Source organism: Alternaria triticimaculans, assembly GCF_023758025.1.
Source record: "Alternaria triticimaculans strain BMP 0046 chromosome Unknown scaffold_33, whole genome shotgun sequence".
In the NCBI taxonomy this organism is placed as follows: domain Eukaryota; kingdom Fungi; phylum Ascomycota; class Dothideomycetes; order Pleosporales; family Pleosporaceae; genus Alternaria; species Alternaria triticimaculans.
The window spans coordinates 145,923-169,685 of record NW_026055990.1 but is presented as its reverse complement, the minus strand read 5'-3'; the positions used below and the strand labels follow the sequence as shown (position 1 = coordinate 169,685).

Here is a 23,763-nt window from a genome sequence, read left to right as displayed (position 1 = left end):
GCCTTCCCACCGCATCGCGACCGCCCCGTATCGACACGTGCCGAACCTCTTTGCTGTGACCTCCTGACAGCTTGTCAAAGCTGTCAACACATGCTAACATGACGGGGGCTAACAAATCAAAGATACCCAGCATCCGACCCGCCTCGTTTGGCGTGAGAAGTCCGCTGCCTGAGAGGGCATTGTCGCCGGCAACGCGCGCGACGACGACGCCTACGGGCACTTCACGCCTCCCTCGTCGCCCTCAGAGCGAGAAACCGCTGCCGAGTCCGCCTGTCGCGCAGGTGGTAGACCCCAACTCGCCTCCTAAGGCTTCGCGCACCTTGGTGGACGCCTTTACGCCGAGCCCAACGCTGGAGAACTGGCCCATTCTCGCTCCAGAGAACATTCCTCCTCGCCTGAGTTCGAAGAGGAGCTCGCTCCCCACGCGAAGCGGAATCAACTCTGGCCGTCAAACGCCTTCCAATGGCAAGGAAGGCAACAGGGTAAAGCGACTCTCATGGCATTCGACGGCGTCGGGCTCAAGCTCAGGAACTGGACCCATCCTCACTATCTCCGCCGACGCAGACGCAGTCATTCTCGGTCAGCGCGACTCCATCCCGGCAGTACCCGCTATCCCCGCGGTACTACCAGAGAGTTCTTCTCAGCCGCGTTCTCTAGGTGCTCTTGCTAGTCGGCTCACTAGGGCGACAACGTCCAAGGCATCCTTGAGTATTGCGACTACATCGCCAGTGCACAGCACGGCAGAGCTCACGGCGAATGGCAGCCCAGTTGTCAAGATCAGCCCCATTCGGTCGATGCAGCCAGCGAGGAAGCCTAGTCTTGACGCCCATTTTCCCCAGTTGCCTTCGTCTCCGTCTATGATCTTCCCAGACGCGACAACTGTCGGTAACACACCTGAGGTAATTGTAGAGACTGAGCGCAGTGTGTCGCCGATCTCAGATAGATCTGCGACGCCTACACCAGAGCCCAGGTCTGTACCGTTGCTTCGAGACTCCTCTGACCCGCCTGTTGATTCCTGGGACGCCTATCAGGTATGTGAACTCGATTGCGTGGCGTGACGGTACTAACAATGGAATCAGGAACAGCTTGAAGAGCTCTCTGAGCCTACGATTGTACCAGGACCCGACGACTCCCTCACCGTGAGCAAAGTCAGGCGGACAGCACCAGCACGCGAGGACGCGAGTCCCTCACCAAGTTCGATTTACCCTACTGTCGAGGACGACTCAACCGCAAACCCCAGTGCTGTCGAATTGAGTTCTTCGTCACTGCCTCACGCCGAGCCTTCACGCGAGACGGTCCGCACCCAGGCTCCTCCCAAGCCAAGGACCGCGGAGACTGCCAGGTCGATCAGTATTGATAACCCATTGGGCCGTGGAATACCTAAAGCCCGTCAGCCCTTTCGCCGCCACGTCACACCTGTGGTCTCTTCGTCACCTGCAGAAGATACACCCCCGGATAACCATGATAAGGAAACTGTTACGAGCAGGATCAAAGCCAAACGCAGCATTCGCAACCTGTTCAACCGTGAGAAGACAAGCCCAAAATCACCAGAGGCGGCGGCGTCCAAACAAGGATTCATGAGTAGCACGAGAAGCTCGCTCGCTAAGGTCTTGCGCGATTCCAAGAGCCTCTCGAAAGTTCATCTGCCCAGAAAGACTGAAACAAAGCTGGAGACTGAGTCTGATCACGTCTCTAACAAGAGGAGCTTCCAGCCAGGCATGTTCTCTGCATTTCCCAGCGGTAGAGCTACGCCGGCCGAACAGCCATCGTCTGGAAGACCGAGCCACGCAGATGAGATGCTTCACGACATCGTCGACCGTATCGATGCGCAACCTGAGAACTCACAAGAGCGTCTGCGTCACGTGGAGATTGCAGAGGTAAGTGAAGCCCTCCGAATCAACACCGCGGATGAAGCCCTCCGATTGAAAACCATTGCTGAAGAAGAGCTTGTCCTGACCGTACGAAATAAACAGTGTATCATTTCGGCCGCCGATAGTTCTCGCAAAGCCAACATCAGCGCTATGGAAGCGAGAAAGAGTGCTGTTGAAGCGGAATATCATGCCGATCGCGTCACGTCCGAATTCACACGCCTGCGCGAGCTACTCGACACCACGCCGATGGATGCTGAGTCCACGAGATACATCAAGAGTTTCCTACCTAAATTTGAACGCAAACGATCGAGAGAGGAGATTCGCCGTGGATTTGTGCCAGGCTTTCATACAGCGTGTTGAAGGTATGTTGGCATTTCTGATGTACCCACAGACCAACAGCTAACGAAGAATAGCGCGCCTTGAGCACCGCTTCGTATGCTCTGCTACTGAACACATCCGACTGCTATTAGGGGCTCGTTTTTGCATGATTGACACAAGGTCATATCTACGACTTGATCTTGTTGCGTGGATCTGGGTTTCCCGGTTTTTACCGGACCAGATGACTTCTTGTACACTTCCATTTCCTTTTATCGACACTTCTTTCACATGAGAGAGACACCATGGCGGGACGATTGTACGATACCCAACGATTGCATGAGTTTCCGGTTTCGCGATGCTATGAAAGCACACGCTTATGGACCGGACTGATGTCTTGCCCACTATTTGGCAAGAACATCATCTAATGATTAGAAGACGGAATGGCTGAACACTGAATTAGCTGACCGGACTGCACTTACATGTCAACACGTAAGGTGCGACATTGGGAGATACCCTGATACATAGACCGGTCGAATTGAAAACATAAACTTTGTATTGTACATGTCCTTCATATCGTGTGATATCATTGCTGAGACTGTGATCACATCCACAGTCGCGCGTCAACAGACTGGAGTGGAGTATGTAAAGCAATCCTCCAGCATCTCCGACTAGAGACACCTTCCATGCAATGGTTCTACACAGCCATGCTCACCCGACAACATGGCGCCTCTGCTTCTAAATGCAAGACCTATCATATCCCAACGCGAAAACGACGAGACATGTCCATATCATCCAGCCTCAGCATCTCGCGCATTCATTGTAGCGTCCTTCTTTACATCCCACCACCGAACATACCGCCACCACCACCCTGCTTTCCTTGCGCCTCACCCTGCATCTTCTCGCTAACCTTGACATTGACCTCGAAGAACTTGGATACGCAGCGGTCGAGGCACACGGATTCGCCCTTGTTGAGATCGGCTTCGCGGTACGATGTGTCTATGCATTTGGATGTGCAGGATTTGACGAGGCTGGAGTGGTGGAAGTTAGTAAGTTGCTTGTTTCTTGGAGGGATTGAGGGGGGAAGGGTGGGTAAAAGGAGGGTTAGGAAAGAGTGATTCAGACGTACCGGCTGTACATGTCAGAAACCATGTCGATTTCCGCTTCGGCCTGTGCAATCTTTTGCTCCGAAGAGATTTGGGGTTTTTGACCGAAGAACATGGACATGTTGGGTGGTAGTGGGTGGTTGTTTTCTTTCTAGGGTTGGTGAGAGGGGTGCGCAATTGGCGGGTTGGTTGGGTTGGTAGGTACGGTACGGGTAAGTGGTGGCTTGTTGGGGTGGAGTGGCCGTGGTGATGGATTTGGACATGGGTGACGGCGGGCGATGATGTCGCGCGAGCAGGAATTTGGAGCTGGGTGCGCGGTGGGGGACGTGCGGCGTTGGAGGCTTGATGACGCGGTGCGCGGTATGCCAACCACCAGTTCGTCTCTTCATCTGCGGAATACCCTTCCAGCAACATCCATCATCGTATTATTTCATTATCATGTAACTTCATGCCACAATTGGGATGCGTAGTCCCTCTCTTTGTCGGACCATGCTCCCAACCAAAACACGCAAGACAAGGAAAACTGACAGCCTTGATTGCCACAGCTCATCACAATACTTAGGATTGGCAATTGCAGACTTGCTAGGTTCAGCTTGACATGCGCGGGTTATGTTTGACAAACTACAGATACAGAAAGCACAGTCTCGCTATCACTAGAAGTATTCTTCGGAGCGAATCAAGAATGGCGCGACTTCTATATCTCCGCCGCGATGCATTCCAAGCCACGTACCCGCAGACCTTCGCCCTCGAGAAGTTTCAGCTTCCTCACAAGTTTCCCGCCTGAGACACGAAATCAAGTTTACGAGTATGCATTTGCTAATGCCGAACATACCATATTGGTGACACATCGGAGCGCATCGAGGAGTGACGGCATTCCAATGAATGCATCCCCACGTATTGGTTCCTACGATTTCGAGTTTCGCAGCATATCGTCCGTACAGCTGCTTCGATGCTGCCGACAGATCTACCAAGAAGGGATGGGCGTGATCTTGAAGGGAACAACAGTCGTATTCACTAATCAGCGTAACCGCTATAGCCTTAGGACCGCTGAGCACCTATCATTCACAAGTTCCTGGCTAGAAAATATTGGGCACGACGCCTCGGTTTTGCATAGAGTCGTCATTGACCTTTCCGAAAACGGCTTTCTTAACAGGGATTCTCCGACACATGTCGACATATTACCACTACTCAACGCCGCGATAGCACCATCATGTCAAACGTTGTGGGTTGAGTTTAAGAGGAATGATCTACTGGCAGAAGCTATGGCAACCATCAGTGGACGAGACGCACTGGATCTTGAGCGGTTCGGCGACCTAGATCGTCGCTTCTCGAGGCTCATTCTAAATAAGATCGGGACTGAGGGTAAGATCACTTGGCGCTGTATCACAGGCTATCCAAGACCGAAAGTCGGATTCGAGGTTCTTGCGGAAGGTCGAGTATTACGCAAAAGCCAGATACTTTCGAAAGGCCACCTGCTCGCTCTCCCACACGATGTACTCAGTATCATCTGCGAACGCACTCTGCAGATGCCTCAGGATATTGTCATGGATCTCAGTTTGGAGACTAGCACGATGCCAGATTTTTCTTTACTCAAAGTCGCGAGGAGACACCCTAGACTTATTGGTGCCGTCATGCCTAGCATCTACCTCTCGAACACCTTTCGATTCATAATGCGATTTCGGACCAAACGTACTACTTCTAAATGCGTCGCGGGACTACAATGCTGGCTTAGAAAGGATGCCCCCGGAGTCTTGAAGACCGAAAAGATACCCTCAGGGGCCTTCCGGCAGGTCAAGAGAGAAGCATCGAGTAAGACTGGGAAGCGAGTGGGCAGGGCAGTCACTAGGGGATTGAAACGAACTAGTACTGCTAAGAGCGAAAATGAGACAAAGGTAAGGATGAAAAGGTGGAACGCAAGCGAAGAGCCTAGGCAACGAGACGAAGCACATGCTGAGAAGGCCGCCCAGACGACAGCTACGAAAGATGCACGAACGATTTTGCGGTGGATGGAGGCTGTTCATCTCGAGTTCCGATTCGAACTACGCAAAAGAACATCGCTGGAGAGCTTACGCATTAGTATTGTCTATTTACTCCAAACGACAACATGGGACGAACCTTTTACTGCCACCATCAAATGCGTACTTATTTGCCTCAGGAAAGGGGGTCGCAGTGCGCACTACGAAAGCACCTTCACTCTCCGCCATGTACAACTCAACGCTTTCATCATCTTGTCTCACGTACTGGAAGCCCAACCTGGTAGGCTGAGAGCGATTTGCCTAAACGTCTACATCAACGGCTTTGGCACTGCCGTAGAAATCACGTACCCAAACAAGCCCCGAGGGCCGAAATTTCACCGTGCCATTCACGATATGAGCAACCCAAGCAAAGCAGAGGAGCGCGGCAAGTACTATGCTAGGTGGCTCAAACGCCTGGTCCCTGTGGATGAGGGAGGTGAGGGTTTCGAGATGACCTACGATGAGCTTCGACGTCCAGGTAGCTTGATTAGGGTATGGGATGATCTAAGGATTGCGCTGTGGGGTGAGGGTTTGAGAGCTGCGTGGTGAGTAAATGGGAGCCTTGACGAGGATCCACTTCCCGACGTAAGAGCGGCGAGTTTGCGTACGAGGCCGCATGCGGTAAGTGGCCGCCTATGTAGGTCAAAGCGCACAGGGCGGGACTTCTACTTCCTATATCTCCGGTCAATTACTACTGTTTGTCTTCTACTCTTCGTACTTTCTTCTGCACTTTACACTCCATCATTTCTGTCATGAAAGCACGTCTCGACTCGAACAATCCCAATGGAAATTTTGGCCTTCAGCAGCATACGGCCATGTCAAGTCCCCTGTCAGCACATGATAGAGCCAAGCAATCGACCACCGCAATATTCAACAAGAAAGACATGGTTAGGGCAATCCCAGAGACGTACTCATTGCCTGCGGACGCAATCGCACGTTCTTTCATCTCGCTCCCCTCAGAGATCCGAAATCAGATATACGACCTACTGTACGTCTTTGACGAACAACTCCTTGTATGGGACACGCGCGCACATTGGGGAGGTGTCACATCAGAAGTGGCACGGAACTTTGGGCTACTTTTCAGCTGTCATCAAGTCTACTGGGAAGCTGCCAGCATTCTATACCAACGGAACCACTTCTTCGTGTCATCCTGGTACGAACAAGCTTATTTCAAGAGATGGTCCGAACAACTAGGTCCTCGGGCGCAATTTCTGAGACATGTCACCATCGATTACGCCGCTTTGTCTTCCGAGCTGGAGGAAGATCACGGCCCCACTTGGGTAGTCGCTCTCGACTTGCTGCCGTTGTTACGATTGCTTTGGACCGAGTCTGGAGCAATGTTGCAAGTCTCGATCGAGACTCCAAGTTATAACGATGCGCCCGCCATATTCAACAACGCTTTCAGATCCATCGCTCAGGAAGACCAGCTAAACCTCAGACGGTATTCAAATCTACTTGCATCGGTGATCTTGAGGGTTGAAGGGACCATGGGCACAGTTACCTTCGCAAGCGCTACCCCCGAAGCGAACGTGCAATCTACTTTCTCATGCTCAGATGAAGGGAAGGTAGTCACTATGAGCCAAATTCCGCGGAAACCGGAGCTCTCAGCTTTACCTGCATCCATTTATCATGCTATCATTGCATATGCAGTCCAGTCTACCGTAAAGCTCTTCGCTAGCCCGCTCTCTACGATACTGCCGCCGTGGAAGTCCCCTGTGTTCCGTGTCAATCGTAAGGTACGGTCAGACGCCCTGTACCATGCGTATAGAACCACTTCGTTCGTCTTCATGCTCGCTTCAGAAGGTCTCAGACCCAATTTCGGCGGATTCTCATATAGAGAGAGATTGCGTATGGTAAGAGCCGACTCAGAGAATGAAGCCCAACTCTGGCCACACGGTTTCGCCAGCGACGTCGACCTCTTGGCGAGAAACTTCCAGCTTTTGCTTGAAATTAGTCTTCGGCCAGAGGATCAAGATATGGATGATGTTCGCATCAACATAATCGAGCTGCTTCGAGCCACGTATCAATCGCGCCCTTCCATGGTCATAACCGTTCGGTTGCGCTCATCACGCGACGGTGTCAGCAGCAACACCCAGTCCTCATTCACACTCAAACAGCTGAGACTGAATGTATTCATCGTTCTGTCTCAAGTCTTCGAGCACGAGGACTATAGAAAGCATGGGCGCTGTCCGGCTGTCTATATCAACGGCAAGGGTCATCCAGTGGAGCTCGTCTACCACGCGGATGATGTCATCAGAATGTTACCAGACCAGTCTCAGGTGTTCAAAAATCAAGAATCGATATTGAAGAAAGCGAAGAGATATAAACAAAGCTTGCGATATCAGGAAGAATTCTTCACCCAGAAGGCTGTATATCGCTTGGCAAAATGTGGGACAGCTTGACACTCATGATTTGGCCTCGTAAGCCCAGCTACGCCGAATGGTGAAAGGATGCCAATCTTTCACAACTTTGAATAGGCGATGGATCGTCTTAAAAGAAAGGGTAGCAATCATTTATCATGTCCGAAAATTGGAGGCACTGAACGCGTGACATCATCACCTCGCTTAGCGCCCCGCGTGTCTTCATTCATCTCATCAGATCGTGCATCCCACCACCAAGCCACTGACTTCCTGCAAAACCGTTCCTTTTGTACCGCGCATCTCCGTGCCAATGCTCCGGGAGATGGAAGGGTGGGGTTGCCGCTGAGGTTTTAATACCCTTCAGGCAGGTGCTGTCGATCTCCGCCCAATCAGGCCAAGACCCACGATGATGCGATCCCCAGCATCAACTTTGTGATAAGATGCCGCCACTGACAGTCGACAGTATATGTATTAGACTTTCGCATTGAGTATCATCCCGTTTCTCGAGTGTCAGCGTATCCATCATGCGGCTTACCACTTTCTTCTATACCGCCGCTCTTGCGGTTACGGCCATCGCAACGCCCATCTACGGAACAAATGGCACCAACACGACTTATGTCGGTCCAGAAAACGGCCACCTCGTAATTGTTGGAGGAAATCTGCAGAGCGAGAGCATTTACCAGCGCATCATTGCCCTTGCTGGCGGACCCAATGCATCGATTGTTGTGGTTCCCACGGCAGGCGGCGAGGACACATACGACCAGAACTTTACGACTGCAGTGGCGTTCCGCAAGTATGGGGCCAACAATGTGACGGTGCTGCATACATACGATCCCGCGGTTGCCGATACCGATGAATTCATTGCCCCACTGTTGAGTGCGAAGGGCGTCTTCTTCGGTGGAGGTAGACAATGGAGACTCGTCGATGCCTACGCTGGCACCAAGACCGAAGCAGCTTTTCAGGATGTTCTCGACGCCGGAGGTGTTATCTCTGGATCTAGTGCTGGCGCGAGTATCATTGGCAGTTTCCTTGCTCGTGGTGATACCGCAAACAACACTATCATGATAGGTGAGCCTCTTGGATACATGCCATAGAAGATAAACGCTAACGAGGTCTCCAGGCGACCATACTGTCGGCTTCGGGTATCTCAAGAACTCAGCCATCGACCAGCACGTCCTTGTACGCAACAGGCACTTCGACATGTTTGAGATTCTGAATGCCTACCCGGAGCTGCTCGGATTAGCAATTGACGAAGACACTGCGCTTGTGGTCAACAAGAACGAGATGGAAGTCATTGGCAGCACGTATGCATTGGTATACGATGGTGGTTTCTGGTCGAGAGAAGGAAGCTGGGAGAGGCCTCTGCCGCCGTCCAACGCGAGGTTTTACTTCTTGCGTGAAGGTGACAGGTACGATCTTGGAGCTAGAGCAGTTATCGAGCCGGAAAGTACTGGCAGTGGTGACGACGCATGATCATGCTGAATTTATATGATGGAGAACGCCCTATCAGATCTACGATGTAACGTCTTGCGAGGCCCAAAGTCACACTCTTCTTGGTAAAGCATACTGTTCATAGAGCTAGGGTAAAACTCGGTGACGACTGCGAAGGCGGATAGCTACCAAAGGGTGTATTCTTGCATAGGCTCGTCATCGAAAGCTCGAAAAATGGCCTCTTGAGCTTCAAATCCTTCTTCGTATCTCGACTGAATCTCCTTGTCTGACAAGCCATAATGCCTCTTCAGCTTTAAATATACGCGCGGCATGTATACCTCAGTAGCGGTACAATCCTCCTTGTTCCGGAATGGAAATTTTCCAAGGTGCAGTAGCCCAATCCGCTGCCATCGCTCTCCAGCGGTCTTGTCCTTGGAAATTAGGAGACATGATAGCGCCTCATCTGGATATGTATATGTAATCTTGAGTCCATGTTCAGGTATTGAATGCATCGCTACTCCATAGGATGTGATCTTCCTTCCAATTGGGACAATGATAACTTGCTGTAGAGCCTCCGCTTTGATCTTGGTTGTTCGTAAGCTGAACAGTGGACAAACATGATGATTCAAGCGAAGGGGGGTGTCGTCACCGGACCGGAAAGTTACAGTATATTTAGTCGGCGAGGTCGGGTCACGCTGGATGTTTGCGCAAATTCCCTTCGCTCTGATCCGGATATGTGCAGAGGTCAGCTCCCCGTAAGGGTCCCTGCCCGCTGGTTCGACAACCGTTTCGACAAGCTCTGCAAGCGGCCGTTCGACCTCGTGAAATTGAACCTCGTCTATCGACTCTGTAGACGCCCATGACCAGGATGGCGCTCTCCAGTGTGCCGCGACCATTTCAGCTTCTTCTAGACTCCTGAACCACAGCAGATCCGATATGAGGAATTTCTTCCACAAGCCGGCTACATATTCGTCCTCCATCGCTTTGCCGAAAACTTGAGCGATTCCAGACAAGGCTGGTAAGCAGTCTTTTGGGAAGGTAAGGTCCAGTGTGGAGTAGTCGGTCACGATAACACGCCACATCTCGTGGGGGTCTTTGGGGTCCATCATGTCAGAGAAGGGATCGCTGGAACCAATGCTGGTCTCATCGCTGGTCTCGTCGCTGGTCTCATCGCTGGTCTCATCGCTGGCCTCATCGTTGGGTCCATCGGCTGCGGACTCTCTAGGTATCTTAGCTCGGGGATCCCAACCATGATGGCCTTCACATTCGCAATCTCTTTTCTCGACGCACTCCCAAAGCAGCTCCTCGCTGGCAAAGTAGATGATGCGAGGCGAAAGAAGGCGTTCCTGATGAACCCAGCCGCGCTTTAGCAACGGAAAAGAACCGTGCTCTAAAGCTTGTCTGCCAAATACAGGAATTTCGACTCCATTTACCGTAAGTTCCACAGGCATTTTCTCAAAATTACACCTCCGATCGCCGTGAGACAGGAGTCTAGAGTTAGAGTCCTCAGCCACAGCTGCTGCCAAGGTAACATATGAGTTGCTGTAGATCTCAGCCATCGCACCGGATTGCTTCTGCCAGTCCACTGCATCGTCTTGGATTATACACACGCAATCGATCCATAGGTAATCGAGTCCAAGCCCACGTGTAAATGTAATCGCGTCTTGGAATGTTTGTGGTATGGTTAGCCACGGAATATCCTGTTCAAACTTCTTCATTGTTACCGCGTTTGTCTGCAACATCAGGGTCGAGCCCCATCGGTGACTCAGACAAGCGTAGTGCCCATGCTCCCCCTCTGTTCGAGCAAGTCGAACTCTTCCATCGCGGAGATCCAGTAGCCTCTTCGGTAAAGATGGGAGCTTATCGGTTCTGCAAGGATGCTCATTGTCGCATCTGTTAATCCAGTCTAATGCAATGGGTAGATTCGCCCCGAAACTCGGATCACATGGTTGTAGCATCCGCCCAAGATCTGGCCCGTAAGTCCCCGTGCCACCGAACTTCACTTGTCTGTCATAGATCTCACACTCCTCGACCAGGTCGCTTTTTTCGACGATCCATTCGAAGAGCTTCTTATCAAACTCAAAGCTGTCGAATAAAAGGTCGTGATGATAAAGAACGAGGGCGGGCAAGTCCTCAGAGTCTTGCGGCATTGTGTACCCAGAGTCCAGTACGATCTTGCGGCGCAGGATACATACTGGACAGCCCGATCGAACGCACACCCCCCACGCATCCCAGCTCATGGTGAAGTCCGACCGCCGTCCAGCAGCCGGACAAACATCAACACGACCTTCACCGACTGACGTTGTCACTACAAATTCATCTCCAGGATCGGCCCTTTCGGCTTGGGGATCTTCAAGCTGTGCGGCCCGTTCCTTGGTCATTTCGTCTGCGAGCTGATGGAGCCTTGCTAAAAGTCTCTCTTTCTCTGACGACAACGATTCAAGTGATAAATCTGTCGTGCTCATTTCTATTGTCGATTCCGGCGTTCCAGACTGATTCATCTTGATGAATCTATCGAACTGTTATTGCTCCTGGCGGCCTTGGTCAATCGGATGTAAATCGCAGAACAAGACCCTGGCACCGATAACAACCTTGGAAGAATAGATCGTGCTGAGCGTTACCATATGAAAGCACGTACAACTTCCCAGAGCTTATCTGAATGCTATGCTGACCTATACAAGGATAATATGATTGTCAATGTATCGGAAACTGGTGACAACTAGAATCATAAGTATTGAGATGGAAGATGCGGCACGGACTGGGGGCGCATCTGCCCCGCACCTCGTGACCCACGCCGATGCTTGCAAGCGGACTGCATCGGCAGAGGCGCGCGTGGAGTAGGCAGTCGTTTTGCCAAGCGGCAACTTCTGTTGGAATGCTTTCGTCCATTGCGACCGTGATGGTGACTGGCAAGAGAGTGAACGCGCCGTGATGCGACGCGTGGATACCTCCTGAATCGTGCCTCGGCATCTTTCGGTTCGGCGCTACTTTGGGAAAGCGGAGAAAGTAAGCTGACGGCGACGAGCTCAACGACGCGACCTCAGGCTTGGCTGCGTTATCTGCATATCCCGTATCTCTTAATATTCCTGCATATTATACATCTTTTGCGCGCTCAGACATTTGCATTCCCCCAAGCCAACAATTGCGCGTCGAACATTACGTCATCATGTCCAGAGGCTACGAAATCATCGCCATCCTCAAGCCCAAGCCTGGCAACCAAGACAGGGTACGCGTGAAATTGGCACCTCATCATTTACAAACAACTAATACTCATCAGGTAGAGGAACTGCTCAACATCGCAGCCCAAGAAGTAAAAGCCACCGAACCCGGCACCACCCGGTATCACCTACAGCGCGAAACCAAGGGCGACGCGCCGAGCTTTGTCATCTTTGAAACGTAATTCACGCCGCAAAGCTTTGGGCAAATTCAAAACTGACAACCATCAGATATGCGGACAAAGATGCTCTGATGTTCCACGCCAAGAGCGCGGGATTGAAGAAGCTACAAGCGGCGGTCAACGGGGAGGACCTACTTAGGGAGCCGATGTCGGTTATGATCGTTAAGGATGTAGGCGGGTTTAAGAGCAAGCTATAGGCTAGGTGGAACAAGGCATATTAGACGATAATGAAGGAAGAGAATACGTCACCAAGCCTACGAAACGATAGTGTGATTCGTATTGATTCGTATTGTAACCGTGGACCTCTACTAATGACTAGCTAAGCAACAGCTTTCCTTGAAACCATGGCGAATATCCATGCGGTTTGATCGCATCACCTACTTCAGATCTTTGCGAACCGGAAACCTTCGCCCACCTCGATACTGAGCTCTCGGGACGAAGGAACGAACTCCAAGTCGGCCCGGTACCGAGCTCGTAGCAGCACTAGACTTCGTAAGGCGAGATCTGTTGCTGCTTCACCTCGTCCACCTGCCTCGACTTCCAGTCCACGTAGAACTCCTCGAACTTGTCCTTGGTGATCTCCTGCATAACCCACGCCGTGCTGCGCTGCAGCTCAGGCTCAACACCCGGATGCGAACTCTCCCACTTCTCCTGGAAGAAGTCTGAGAGGTAATCCTCATGGTACTCAGCAAGTGCATCGACATGCTCGGGGAGGAGTGTCTTCTTGTCTTTACGCATTACCATGACCGCACCAACATCGCTCTGCCAATGTGTATGTGCAAAACCCCAAACATAGTCCAAATCGCCAGTTTCTTCGCGCTCGGGTTGGCAGGCTCTATTGAGGAAGGTCGCTGCTCTGTTCACCCAAGGTGCCGTGTTACTAGTGTCTGACTGCTTCTTCCAATAGGTAACACTTCTAGGAACACGCTGGATAACGATGGGTAGCTGTATATGTTTGGAGATGTCCGTGGCGGCCTGGTTGAAGAGCCTGTGGTAAGCGGGAAGTTCCATCGGCTCATAACGAGGACGACCGTCAACCTCGACATCGCCATCGCAGTTGATACGCACACCAGATACGGCACGGAACTCTTGCTGGATACTCTTGATGTTTGGGGGAGTATGGGGCTTGTACAAGTAGGTGTTCAGCCAGTGTGCGATGATTTTCAGATCTGACGGGCCCAGATCCTGGCTGTAGGACGGTTCCCGGCGGAGAGGGTTGTCATCGTAGACGTCGGTACCATGCGCAATCATGGGACCGCGCCACTCGTGCAAGTGACGGGAATAGAAGTCAATGATCTTGTTGCTGGCCTTGTTGTGTGTGGACCCATCACCGAGAAAGTTGTCCCTGGATGAGACCACGATATTGTACGGCAGTCGGCGGGCGAGAGCGTAGTTGTGGCAGATCTCATCCTTGTTCATCCGGACGTACTCTTCAGAGTCTGCTTCTTCTTGGTTGATGGTGGTGAGAGCTTCGGGAAAAGTCATCAGCCACGGGTACTCGTCTCCGGCTACAGTGCAGGTTCTGAGCCAAACGAATCGCGGCGCGCCTTCGTCGTAATGGAAGTAGATAGCGCGGGTGTACTTCTCACCAGGCCACTCGGCTTTTGGGCGGTCTTGGAAGTCTTTGAGGCTGTCGCAGAGGACTTTGTGGAGTGGCCATGCCTTCTTCTGGCAGGCCTTGGAACAATACCAGCTTGAGCTGCAACCGCCGCAACGCTGCGCGCCCTCGTTGTCGCACTCGTCGCAGAGTGTCATTGGTGCTTCGATTTCGTCGTTAAGTATTGAGGCGGGGTATGTTGGAGAGAATGAGTGGGTGTAAAAATATGAGAAAAGCTGGTCGCTGTAGCAAACAAAAACAGTGGCCCGAGCGTAGGCCCAAAGGTGAAGGTGGAAGTGAAGTTGAAAATGGACGCGGACAATGCAGGTGTTGCAATCAATATAGTAGTCATTCAATAGATTTCTACATACGTTCCATCGTACAATTAGGTATACGGGACACATTTACATGGTGCTCTGGAACTCCGCAGGCTCGGCACCATAGTCGCTACCGTACCCTCCATACCAGTAGTCACCAACGTACTCGACGCCCTGAGCAGTCTGGTTGGGACGCTGAGGCCACATGTCTAGCATGGCATGCTCTCCAGTCAAGGTAAAGTTGACGCTCGCAAGCGGGTGGTTGTCGATCATCATGGTGTAGTCACCTGGGTACAGGACCTTGTTGCCCATCTCGTCGACCCTGGCAAGAGATGCGAGAGTAAGATTGAGAGTCGCAGTGGCGGAAGAGCCTCCAGCAATGTTGTGAAGACGCTTGTAAGAGACGAGCGACTTCTTGGGGTGGGGCGCAGGACCGAACTCTCCAGCAATGTAGCCAAGAGTGACGTAGTCAGAGCTAACATCGCCATCGTTGGAAACCTCGACATCGACAGATACGAAGGGGCAGCGCTCGAGGAAACCTCCAGTGCTGTTGCAGTTCTGCGTGAGGGCAGAGATGGCGTAGCTCTGTTGAAGCTCGCTAGTGACTTCAGCGGAGAAGTTGGTGTAGTGCAGACCGTGACCGAACTCGTAGACGGCGGAACCGTTGTACCACTTGTAGGTGCGACCAGGGTTGTTCTCACCAGGGCGCATGTTCATGTCCATCATGGAGACCTGGGCAATGTAGTTGGAGGGGTATTGAGTTGTAGGGAGACGTCCAGCGGGAGCAGTCTTTCCGGTAACAATGTCGATGATGGCGGAACCTCCATCCTGACCAGGGTATCCGGCCCAGAGGATGGCAGAGATATTAGGGTTGTTGACGAGAGGAGTGTTGTCAATCTGTCCACCTCCAGTAACCACAACGATGACTGGCTTTCCGGTGTCGGCGAGCAGGCTGATAACATCGAGCTGGGCTCCAGTCCATGTGAGGTAAGTGCGGTCGTCATCTTCCGCCTCAACGCTGTTGTCGATACCGCCCACGTACATCAGGACATCGCTGGTAGAATACGCGCCATAGAGGTTGGACCAACGGTTGGTCGTTGGGTCGCCCTGGCCTCCGGGGTTTCCGCCAGCGTAGTTAATGGTAACATTGAGCTGCTCAAGAGCGTACAGAGGAGAGTGAAGGTATGTAGCAACACCGGCGTAGTTACCAAGGAGCTGGTCGGTTGCGTTCGCCCAGTCACCGAAAAGTCCGATGGACATAGATGAATCGACAGACAGTGGCAGTGTACCATCGTTCTTCAGCAGAACGATACCCTCGGCAGCGGCTCTGCGTGCAAGTGCCTGCGAAGCGTTGGTGGCAACTGCGTCAAAGCCGAGCTGGCGGTATGGCTGGTTGTCGGCAGAGTCGAAGTATCCAAGACGGACGAGCGAGGAGTATTGGCGGACAAGGGCCTGGTCAAGAACAGCTTCGTCGAGCAGACCTTGCTGAACGGCAGCGGGAAGGTGCTCCTGCATGTAAGTACCGCACGTAAGATCGGTACCAGCCTTCAGGGAGTCGTAAGCAGCGCCACCACGAGATGATGACCACTGGTGCGGGAGGTAGACATTTTGAACAGCATCGCAGTCGGATGTGACCCATTGCTCTTCGTTCGTCCAGCCCCAGTGCTCACGCAGAATGGTCTGCAACAGGTAAGGATCGGCACATGGTGGGGCACCATTGACCGCATTGTAGCTGCACATGAAAGCACCAACGTTCGCTTGGACACAGGCCTGGAATGGAACGAGATAGTACTCAACCATATCCTGTTGAGAGATCTCCACGTCGTTCTGGTAGCGAAGGTTTCCGTTCCAGTCCTCAACGTCATAACCTGCGAAGTGCTTGCAAGTTGCGACGACACGCTTGTACGGGTCAGACGCGTCACCCTGAAGACCGTGGATCAAGGCCTGCACGTAAGAAGACAGATGGTAGGAGTCTTCACCGGGTGTCTCCTGTCCGCGTCCCCAGCGAGGGTCACGGAACGGATTGATGTTGGGTGTCCAGAAGTCAAGACCAGTCCTGTTCGCGTTGTTGAAAGCACGCGCTTCGGTGGAGATGACCTTTGCAACTTCGGTGATGAGTTCATCGTCGAAAGCCGCACCCATCAAGATGGGCTGGGGGAACGAGGTGGAGTAGCTAAACTCTCCCTCATCGCTGAAGTTGGTATAAGGGCCAGCAATGCCGTGAAGACCCTCGTTCCACCACTGGTAAGGTGGTATGCCGAGACGGGCAACGCCTGGCGAGCCACTGCTCGTAGCATTGATCTTCTCCTCGAGAGTGTAGAGAGACACGAGGTTTCTCGCACGAGCTAGCGGGGCTGGAAGGGATTAGCACCGTCAGAACGTTGTATGAGTGGGAGATGAACGTACATGCCGAAGGATCGCAGATGGTCTCATTGCTCAAACGTCCACTGCTGCAGTCGGGGAATACGTATTGGGCATACGCTCCTGTCGCAGCGAAGGCCAACACTTGCAGCGCACGCGTCGAGGTAAACATGACGCCGGTTGTCTGGTTTGGTTCGGATGGTCCGGATGCAGCTCGTCGTCGTCCTCACTCCATGTCTTATAGCACAGTAAATAGCCGTAGTCACCGACCCTGCGTCAGCACGCGGTTGGTAAACACCATGGCCCACGATTCCTGTACGTCATGGTCTCGTCGGCCACGCGGTTGAGCAGCGGTCTTCAGTCCACTTATTTCCGAGCGCCGAGCCAGTCTTGTGTCCGAAGCCACTCCCGATGCTTGGCCCAGAGGCATACGGCAGCCAAGATTGTACCCGAGCCGCATGCGGAGCCCCATGGTACTTGCAAAATCTGTGAGGGGTTCGCGCTAAGTGGATCTCCCCGCCCTCCGATTGGCTGCGCCTGGCTATGCATTCAGGCTGAATGTAAATCTACGACTGTAAGCACCACACCCGAGAAGCGGTAAGTTCAAGGCACGGCAGCTACACGCACAAGACGTCGGTGAAATACTGGAATTGCAGGATGGTCTCGCATAAGCATCAGCCGAGCATCCGCAAGGGATGCGCCAATGTGGGCTGACGGAAGACGGGATGGAACCTTGATGGTATTTGCTTATGCCTCAACAGCCATGCTTCCAACCTTGGAAGTTACCTACCCCAGGTTCCGTCAGTGTCGCGCGGCAGTTTGTCAACGTGCATCAGGCAATAAGACTTGACCGTATGACAGCCATGGCACATTTCCTAATTTCCCATGACACGTCGACCCCAATCCGCCATCCGCCCCTCCCGAGTCAATACATACACACATGCGTTGCGGAGCAGGAGCCCTGGGATAGTCCATACTAGCGACCGCCACTGATGTCGTCTATTGACCCGAATTGGCAGCCGTTGCCGCGCTTACTGTGGCCAGTTGGCCTTCTTAACGGTCATCGGCATGCCATCTCGTGGTTTGGCCTCGAAAACAAATTCCTGGTAGGCGCGATCACCGAATGTCAGATCCAGATCATTCCACTCTGCTCGAGGCGTCTTGTTGGGTTTCAGATCCGCGCAAGTAAAGTCGAAATCGCGTATTGTCAGCAGGAATACGATCACGAACTCGTCCATAGCCAGCGGTTGGCCCAGACACGCACGCGGTCCTCTCTCGAACGGACGCCAGGCGTGCCGCGGATGGTCTTCTCGTGTAAACCGATCTGGGTCGAACTTGAGCGGATCTGGACGAAGCATTAGCCACCGGATGCGTGTTACAAAGAAGGATCGATAGATGTCACTTGCCTGGGAATATCGCTGGATCCATATGCATAGCCAGTTGGACGGGGCAGATCATGCGATCTTTGGTCGGCCATTCGCGACCCTGATACGTGAGAGTATCGATGCCCTTGCGTGCGGTATTTCCTATCGGATAGAACCTCAGGACTTCCTTGATGACGTTGTTTGTGTAGGTGAGCTCATTCAACTTATACGGCTCCCTTTTAAGCATCTCGTACGTCGCTTCGATACCGGGGGTGAAAACACGGTCGTGCTCTTCGCGCATCCTTTGTACCACTTCAGGGTGAACGCTAAGCAGCATAGCTCCGAAACAGATGGTATCCGACGTAGTTCCAAGTCCAGCGATCAAAAGAGTCTTTACTTGTGTGAGAGCATCTTTGGTGAATTGGGGGTCGAGCTCCTTTACGTCACCCTGTCGCTCTGCAATATAGTCTCGCAAGATGAGGTCCATGATCCCTAGTCCTCGCTTCTCCGAGAGATCGAGCTTGTCGCCTGCAGCTATGTGTTAGCCGCACGAAGTCCAAGTATGCGGGGACTCCATTGGGCTTCTTACGTTTGACTATCTCGAATCTCTCGTTGATGAGTCCTTCCACAATAGCATCGAACTTTGCGCGTTCGGCGAAAACCGTCCGGTTGACGAAAAAGTTGCGGATGTAGTTCAGAGATTCTCGCGTGGTCATAAAAGCACGGCACATGTTTTCAAAGTGCTGCAGAGCAGGGCTGCCTTTGGTCTGCGCGTCAAGGGATCGGCCAAAGGTCATAGTCGATATGACATCAAACGTCATGCACAGAGTATGGTCCTCCAACCTGAAAACCTCCCCCGATTCAGCTTTCTCGGAAAGTTTCGACCGAAATTTCATAACCTCGTCAGCAACCATCGGCCTCATGTTGGTGATGTGCGAAGTGGCGAAAGCAGGACTCAACATCTTATGGAGATACTTCCATTGTGGGCCGTTCGTTGTGACGATGTTGCCGCTTCCAATCAAGGGGTCGACCATCGTTGCCTCCATTTCATGTTTGGGGTGATTCCGGATGACTGTCATGTCAAGTGCAACATCCGGATCTGTCACCACAACTTGCTGAAATGAGGCAGGCCACAAATCGAGGTAGAAGACACCTGGCATGTTGTACTTCCTGGCGATCGTAACCACCGCTGCCTGATAATGTACATCACTGGGTAGCGATTTGAAGGTCTCGCCGAGCAGTTTCAAATGGCCGAAGAAGAAGCTATGAGGCGGTTTGGGCTGCTACTGTCAGTGCTGTCTTCATTATAGCTCGTGCCGGATACTGCCAACGTACGACATCTTTGTAAAATCGTCTAACTTGGATCAATCTCATCACGCCATATGCGAGCGCCGCAATGATGCCAGAGAAGAGTATCGTCACCCATGGTAGGTCACGAAGGGCCATTGTGAAGGGCTAAAGTGTAAGGTCTGCTAGGTGTGGAGGATTGAAGTACCTAGGTATATGAGGTTGTGCTGATCCAGGCCCCCCGATCGTGGCATCTTGGCACTTGAGTGGAGTAAATCAGCACTAGGCGATCCTGTGGCGCTTGGTGGTGGGATATCTCTAGCGTGTGTTGGAAAGGCGCATGTTTGTAAATTACGGCCGTGGAAGCATCGACCCCGTATCTTCAGAGGCTTGCGAGGTTGGAGATGGACTTCAGCGTGTGACAAGATAGCGTTGCTTGCTTGGGCCATGGCCACTACCGTTACCACGTGTTCTCTATTGAACATCTCTTTCATCTCCTCCGTTGCCATTGCCTACCACGCGCTTTAGGCTCCTAAATTGCGGTATATCTTGTAAGGCTGGCGGGGCGTTGTCTGTAGTGTGGGCGCTACAGCACCCTGCGACGCGAGACGTCATGATGTTGGTGTTCAGGTAGGCGCGTCTTTAGCGTGATGGCTAGGGTGAGACAGCCAACTCACAACCTTGGAATAGACTATGCGCGAGCATCGCCCAGCAAAATGGACGTCTGCATTTACTTCTCTAAGCGACCTCGAAACATGTCACGTCTGGCTTGTTGCTTTATCGACATCTAGCAACACAACATTGACGCGATCCACATTCGTGCGTCCAACCTGCGGACAGCAATCGCGCCACGAAAAAACGCGTAGCGAACCCACCGACGCGTTTACTGATCATCAGGCCTCCAACATTCGGTTACTAAATCTGGTTCGTGCCTCAAACTCCATCTACGGTATCTCATCATACGGTATCTTTTCCTGGGCTGCAACTCGCATCTCGTCGTCCAGCAGCGACATGAGCACCTGGTCCGTGCCCTTCTTCAGCCAGCTAGCATCGTGTGCAAGCGCTGTATGAGCACCAAAATTGGTTTCAAGCAGTCCTATCTTAGCGATAGTTTCTTTCGCTGAAGAAAGGTCTGTATGCAGTGACATGCTCACTGCCCCTGGGCCTTGGAACTCCGCAATTGTTCGCGTGCCGTCCAGCAAATCCCTGACCGGTCAGTAAACGCCCGATAGTATACACCATGCACGTCAGCAAACGCCTGGTGCAATCAATTTAACGTACCGCGAATGACAGCCTAGCACAAGATTAGCGAGCACCAATGGAAATTCCATGGGACAACATACAATCGCTGCCAAGTATTACCCACTCGCCATCTTGCAGCCTTGCAGCAGCAGCCAAGTTACCAGGCATATGGCCAGGTGCATCGAGGATCCAGAAACTGCCATCTCCGAAGTAGTCCAGTGCTCTTTCGAACGGGCCAAAGGGCTTCCACACGCCGTGTAGCTCATCCCATTTTTCTGTCGAGTTCTCCGGGTCGAAGAAGCGGCCGTCCCACTGTAGGCTTGGATCTCTCATATGTCCTGGCTGACATGCTGCTCTCGTGCCGGGACCAAAGTACGCCATCGCATTTGGAAATAAATCGCTGATGGGCCTCGAATGATCCCAATGAGCGTGGCTGCAGGCTGCTCAGCGAACTTCATTCACGCCACCCTTGTATCCATACCTGAACAAGACAGTATTGACATCTTCCGCAGCCACACCTCTTTGCGCCAACTGCTGAACGATAGTCCTCCTTGGTCCGACGTGATTTACGATATCCAACATGAACTTGTTGACCCAAGGGGTATAACAACTTCGGTCCTTCAAGAAACTAGTCAGAAGAAGATTGAGGTAGCCAAACCCGATTTTGGCCTACGCACCTCATCCAACCCAAGATCCCAAAGTATGTGTCTTCCCTGGTGCGAGATGTAAAACGCCCAGTTGTACATGCGAAATGTGCCGCTCTCACCAGCATGCAGGCGGCTCAGATCTCCTAGAAAGCTGCCGCCATCGAGGAGAGCAAGACTGACAAAGGCATCAGTATGAGGGAGGCCGGCCTGCATTGTTGGTGTCATTTGTGCAAGAAACTGACTGCGTGTAACATGTACATCTACCTAGGTAGCACCCTATCTAGCCGAACACATGCTTGCTAATTGCCGAGCTCAGATATCGAGCGAATGACGATATCCTCATCGATGCGAGGCGCAGTCGCTGTAGTACCCCCACATCCCGCCCGCGATGTTTGGTCGCGGGTGATTGCCCCACTACTGAAATGGCAGGTACAGGTGCGGGGTAATTGTCGGACCATCATTGCCCCCAACGTACCTGCTTCCAGAGAAGCAGCTCCAGGGATGCGCAACTTCCTTCAGCCAATCCAAACAGACACTAGGCAATAGTAAACAATCTGTTAGTCTATGGAACGATCCTTTGCTTCCTACCATCCCTTCCTACGCAGCAGCCAACATGTCGGAGACCCTCAAGCACCAGCACCTAGGTGAAATAGAGGGAAAGTCAGTAGATGGTGCAGTGCAATTTCTTGGCCTGAAGTATGCTTCGTTGAAAGATCGCTTGGCTGCACCCCAGCTTGTTGACAGCTATGGATCTGGAACTACGGATGCTATGAAATTTGGGTACGTCAACTGGTGACGCCGGTTGCAATTTACTAATGGAATAGTCCTCCTCCAGTATCTCCAGTCGGTGCCATTGAACGCGAGTTCGGATTCATCCAACATTCCTTGCCAATTCCAGAGGTTCCGACGCATTCCGACCTCGAATGTCTGAACCTCAACATCACTGTGCCGACCAACAAGGATGGGGCTATTGATTCCAACGCGAATTTGCCTGTATTTGTCTTCATACATGGAGGCGGCTTTGCTGTTGGAAGTAGCTGGTACCCGCACTACGATCCAGCTCCCATTGTGAAGATGTCTGTCGAGAGGAAAAAGCCCATCATCGGCATTACCATCAAGTGGGTCTTACAACCTGGAGCACACCTCGTCTACTAACAGATACAGCTATCGACTGGGTTTCACAGGGTTTGCGACTTCCGAAGAACTGCGCAAAGCAGGATACAAAGCGAACAACGCCTTTCACGACCAGCGCACGGCTCTGCAATGGATCAGGAAGTTTATAGGCGGATTCGGAGGTGATGCAGATGAGATCACAGTATGCGGAGAGAGCGCCGGTGGACGTATGTTTTGGACGCTGTTGATCTAGAGCTCGACTAACGTACGCAGTGTCTGCGACAGTATTGCTCTGCTCGGAGGAACCCCTGATGAAGCGCTGTCTTAGTACTGGAGGAGCTGTGCTACTGTTCAAGCCCATTCCCGATTTTGTGGCCGAATCATCATATCGAAAAGCCGTCGAAGCATTTGGCTTGACGGATAAGTCGCCAGAGGATCGTATCAAGGCCCTCCTTAGTATACCTTTGGATGATCTATGGCAGAAGGTGCCGCCCACAGCACCGATGCTGCCTTCAGTCGACAAAGAGACCATGCCGGGCTCACCAGATTTCCTTACCGTCTCATCTCAAGAAGACAGCCCAGCTTTCATGATGCCGGGCAGGAAGTGGTGCAAGGCCTTTATGATCGGAGAGTCAAAGCTGGACGTAAGTTCCATATCATGACACTCGAAATATGTGAGCTCATCTTTTTAGGCGAACATCATTGCATACCTTGGCCTCGATAGTCGCAAGCCGGGCGTCGCGCAAAAGTTCATCGACTCCTGCAACGCCACACTGTCCACCAAGCCAGAGGTTGCGGAACAGCTTCTCACATCCTACAAGATAACCCCCGAGACTCCGGACGAAGAGGCTATGCTATCAATATTGCGCTTTGGTTCCGAGATATCTTTCTACGCGCCCGCTCGTGCCTTCGCCCAAGGCTGGCCCAACACACCCGACTCAAAGTTCTTCCTCTACCACTTCAACGAAGGAATACCTTGGGAAGGTCGCTTCAAGGGCGAAGCAGGCCACATTCTCGATGTATCGTACCTCTTCCAGAACTACAACGAGCACTTGGACGACGCGCAGCAGAAGGTAGCACGAGAGTACGGAGAAGACTTCATCAAATTCGTCAACGGGGAGGACCCTTGGCCGCCTGTAAAGACCGACAAGTTGTGTGCTAAGGTTTACGGGCCTAGTGCCGATGGTGTTACGAGCAGATGGGTTCCAGATGGTGATCCAGCGAAGATTGGAAGAGATGAGAGGGTACTCAAGCTGGGAGAGACGGCTGGGTTCGATGCCATTATGGAGGTCTTCCAGAACTTCTTTCAAGGAAAGTAGACGGTATGAAGACTACGTGAG

At 52.3% G+C, this 23,763-nt stretch overlaps 9 protein-coding genes across 9 annotated transcripts; 4 read left to right on the top strand and 5 right to left on the bottom strand.

Annotated features, from left to right (window-relative positions):
* Nucleotides 1-98: 98 nt before the first annotated feature.
* J4E78_010510 (uncharacterized protein) lies at nucleotides 99-2,231 on the top strand (the record flags this gene model as incomplete). The annotated part of the gene is made up of 2 exons (XM_049371088.1): nucleotides 99-1,031; nucleotides 1,080-2,231. The coding sequence occupies 2 exons, from the start codon at nucleotides 99-101 to the stop codon at nucleotides 2,229-2,231; spliced, it is 2,085 nt and encodes a 694-aa protein (XP_049217241.1).
* Nucleotides 2,232-3,021: 790 nt separating this feature from the next.
* TIM10 (protein transporter tim10) lies at nucleotides 3,022-3,413 on the bottom strand (the record flags this gene model as incomplete). The annotated part of the gene is made up of 2 exons (XM_049371087.1): nucleotides 3,022-3,217; nucleotides 3,316-3,413. The coding sequence occupies 2 exons, from the start codon at nucleotides 3,411-3,413 to the stop codon at nucleotides 3,022-3,024; spliced, it is 294 nt and encodes a 97-aa protein (XP_049217240.1).
* A 4,778-nt stretch (nucleotides 3,414-8,191) lies between these two features.
* J4E78_010508 (uncharacterized protein) lies at nucleotides 8,192-9,140 on the top strand (the record flags this gene model as incomplete). Its single annotated transcript, XM_049371086.1, has 2 exons — nucleotides 8,192-8,735; nucleotides 8,788-9,140. The coding sequence occupies 2 exons, from the start codon at nucleotides 8,192-8,194 to the stop codon at nucleotides 9,138-9,140; spliced, it is 897 nt and encodes a 298-aa protein (XP_049217239.1).
* A 3,124-nt stretch (nucleotides 9,141-12,264) lies between these two features.
* Nucleotides 12,265-12,692, top strand: J4E78_010507 (uncharacterized protein; the record flags this gene model as incomplete). Its single annotated transcript, XM_049371085.1, has 3 exons — nucleotides 12,265-12,324; nucleotides 12,376-12,494; nucleotides 12,545-12,692. 3 exons carry the CDS (start codon nucleotides 12,265-12,267, stop codon nucleotides 12,690-12,692), a joined length of 327 nt encoding a protein of 108 aa, XP_049217238.1.
* Nucleotides 12,693-12,978: 286 nt separating this feature from the next.
* On the bottom strand, nucleotides 12,979-14,250 carry J4E78_010506 (uncharacterized protein; the record flags this gene model as incomplete). Its single annotated transcript, XM_049371084.1, has 1 exon — nucleotides 12,979-14,250. One exon carries the CDS (start codon nucleotides 14,248-14,250, stop codon nucleotides 12,979-12,981), a length of 1,272 nt encoding a protein of 423 aa, XP_049217237.1.
* Nucleotides 14,251-14,496: 246 nt separating this feature from the next.
* J4E78_010505 (uncharacterized protein) lies at nucleotides 14,497-16,942 on the bottom strand (the record flags this gene model as incomplete). Its single annotated transcript, XM_049371083.1, has 2 exons — nucleotides 14,497-16,763; nucleotides 16,816-16,942. The coding sequence occupies 2 exons, from the start codon at nucleotides 16,940-16,942 to the stop codon at nucleotides 14,497-14,499; spliced, it is 2,394 nt and encodes a 797-aa protein (XP_049217236.1).
* An 859-nt stretch (nucleotides 16,943-17,801) lies between these two features.
* J4E78_010504 (uncharacterized protein) lies at nucleotides 17,802-19,580 on the bottom strand (the record flags this gene model as incomplete). Its single annotated transcript, XM_049371082.1, has 4 exons — nucleotides 17,802-18,115; nucleotides 18,177-18,662; nucleotides 18,724-19,414; nucleotides 19,470-19,580. 4 exons carry the CDS (start codon nucleotides 19,578-19,580, stop codon nucleotides 17,802-17,804), a joined length of 1,602 nt encoding a protein of 533 aa, XP_049217235.1.
* A 785-nt stretch (nucleotides 19,581-20,365) lies between these two features.
* J4E78_010503 (uncharacterized protein) lies at nucleotides 20,366-21,523 on the bottom strand (the record flags this gene model as incomplete). The annotated part of the gene is made up of 5 exons (XM_049371081.1): nucleotides 20,366-20,627; nucleotides 20,703-20,715; nucleotides 20,765-21,096; nucleotides 21,145-21,281; nucleotides 21,341-21,523. 5 exons carry the CDS (start codon nucleotides 21,521-21,523, stop codon nucleotides 20,366-20,368), a joined length of 927 nt encoding a protein of 308 aa, XP_049217234.1.
* A 400-nt stretch (nucleotides 21,524-21,923) lies between these two features.
* J4E78_010502 (uncharacterized protein) lies at nucleotides 21,924-23,742 on the top strand (the record flags this gene model as incomplete). Its single annotated transcript, XM_049371080.1, has 5 exons — nucleotides 21,924-22,090; nucleotides 22,135-22,428; nucleotides 22,475-22,650; nucleotides 22,697-23,067; nucleotides 23,116-23,742. 5 exons carry the CDS (start codon nucleotides 21,924-21,926, stop codon nucleotides 23,740-23,742), a joined length of 1,635 nt encoding a protein of 544 aa, XP_049217233.1.
* Nucleotides 23,743-23,763: the final 21 nt, after the last annotated feature.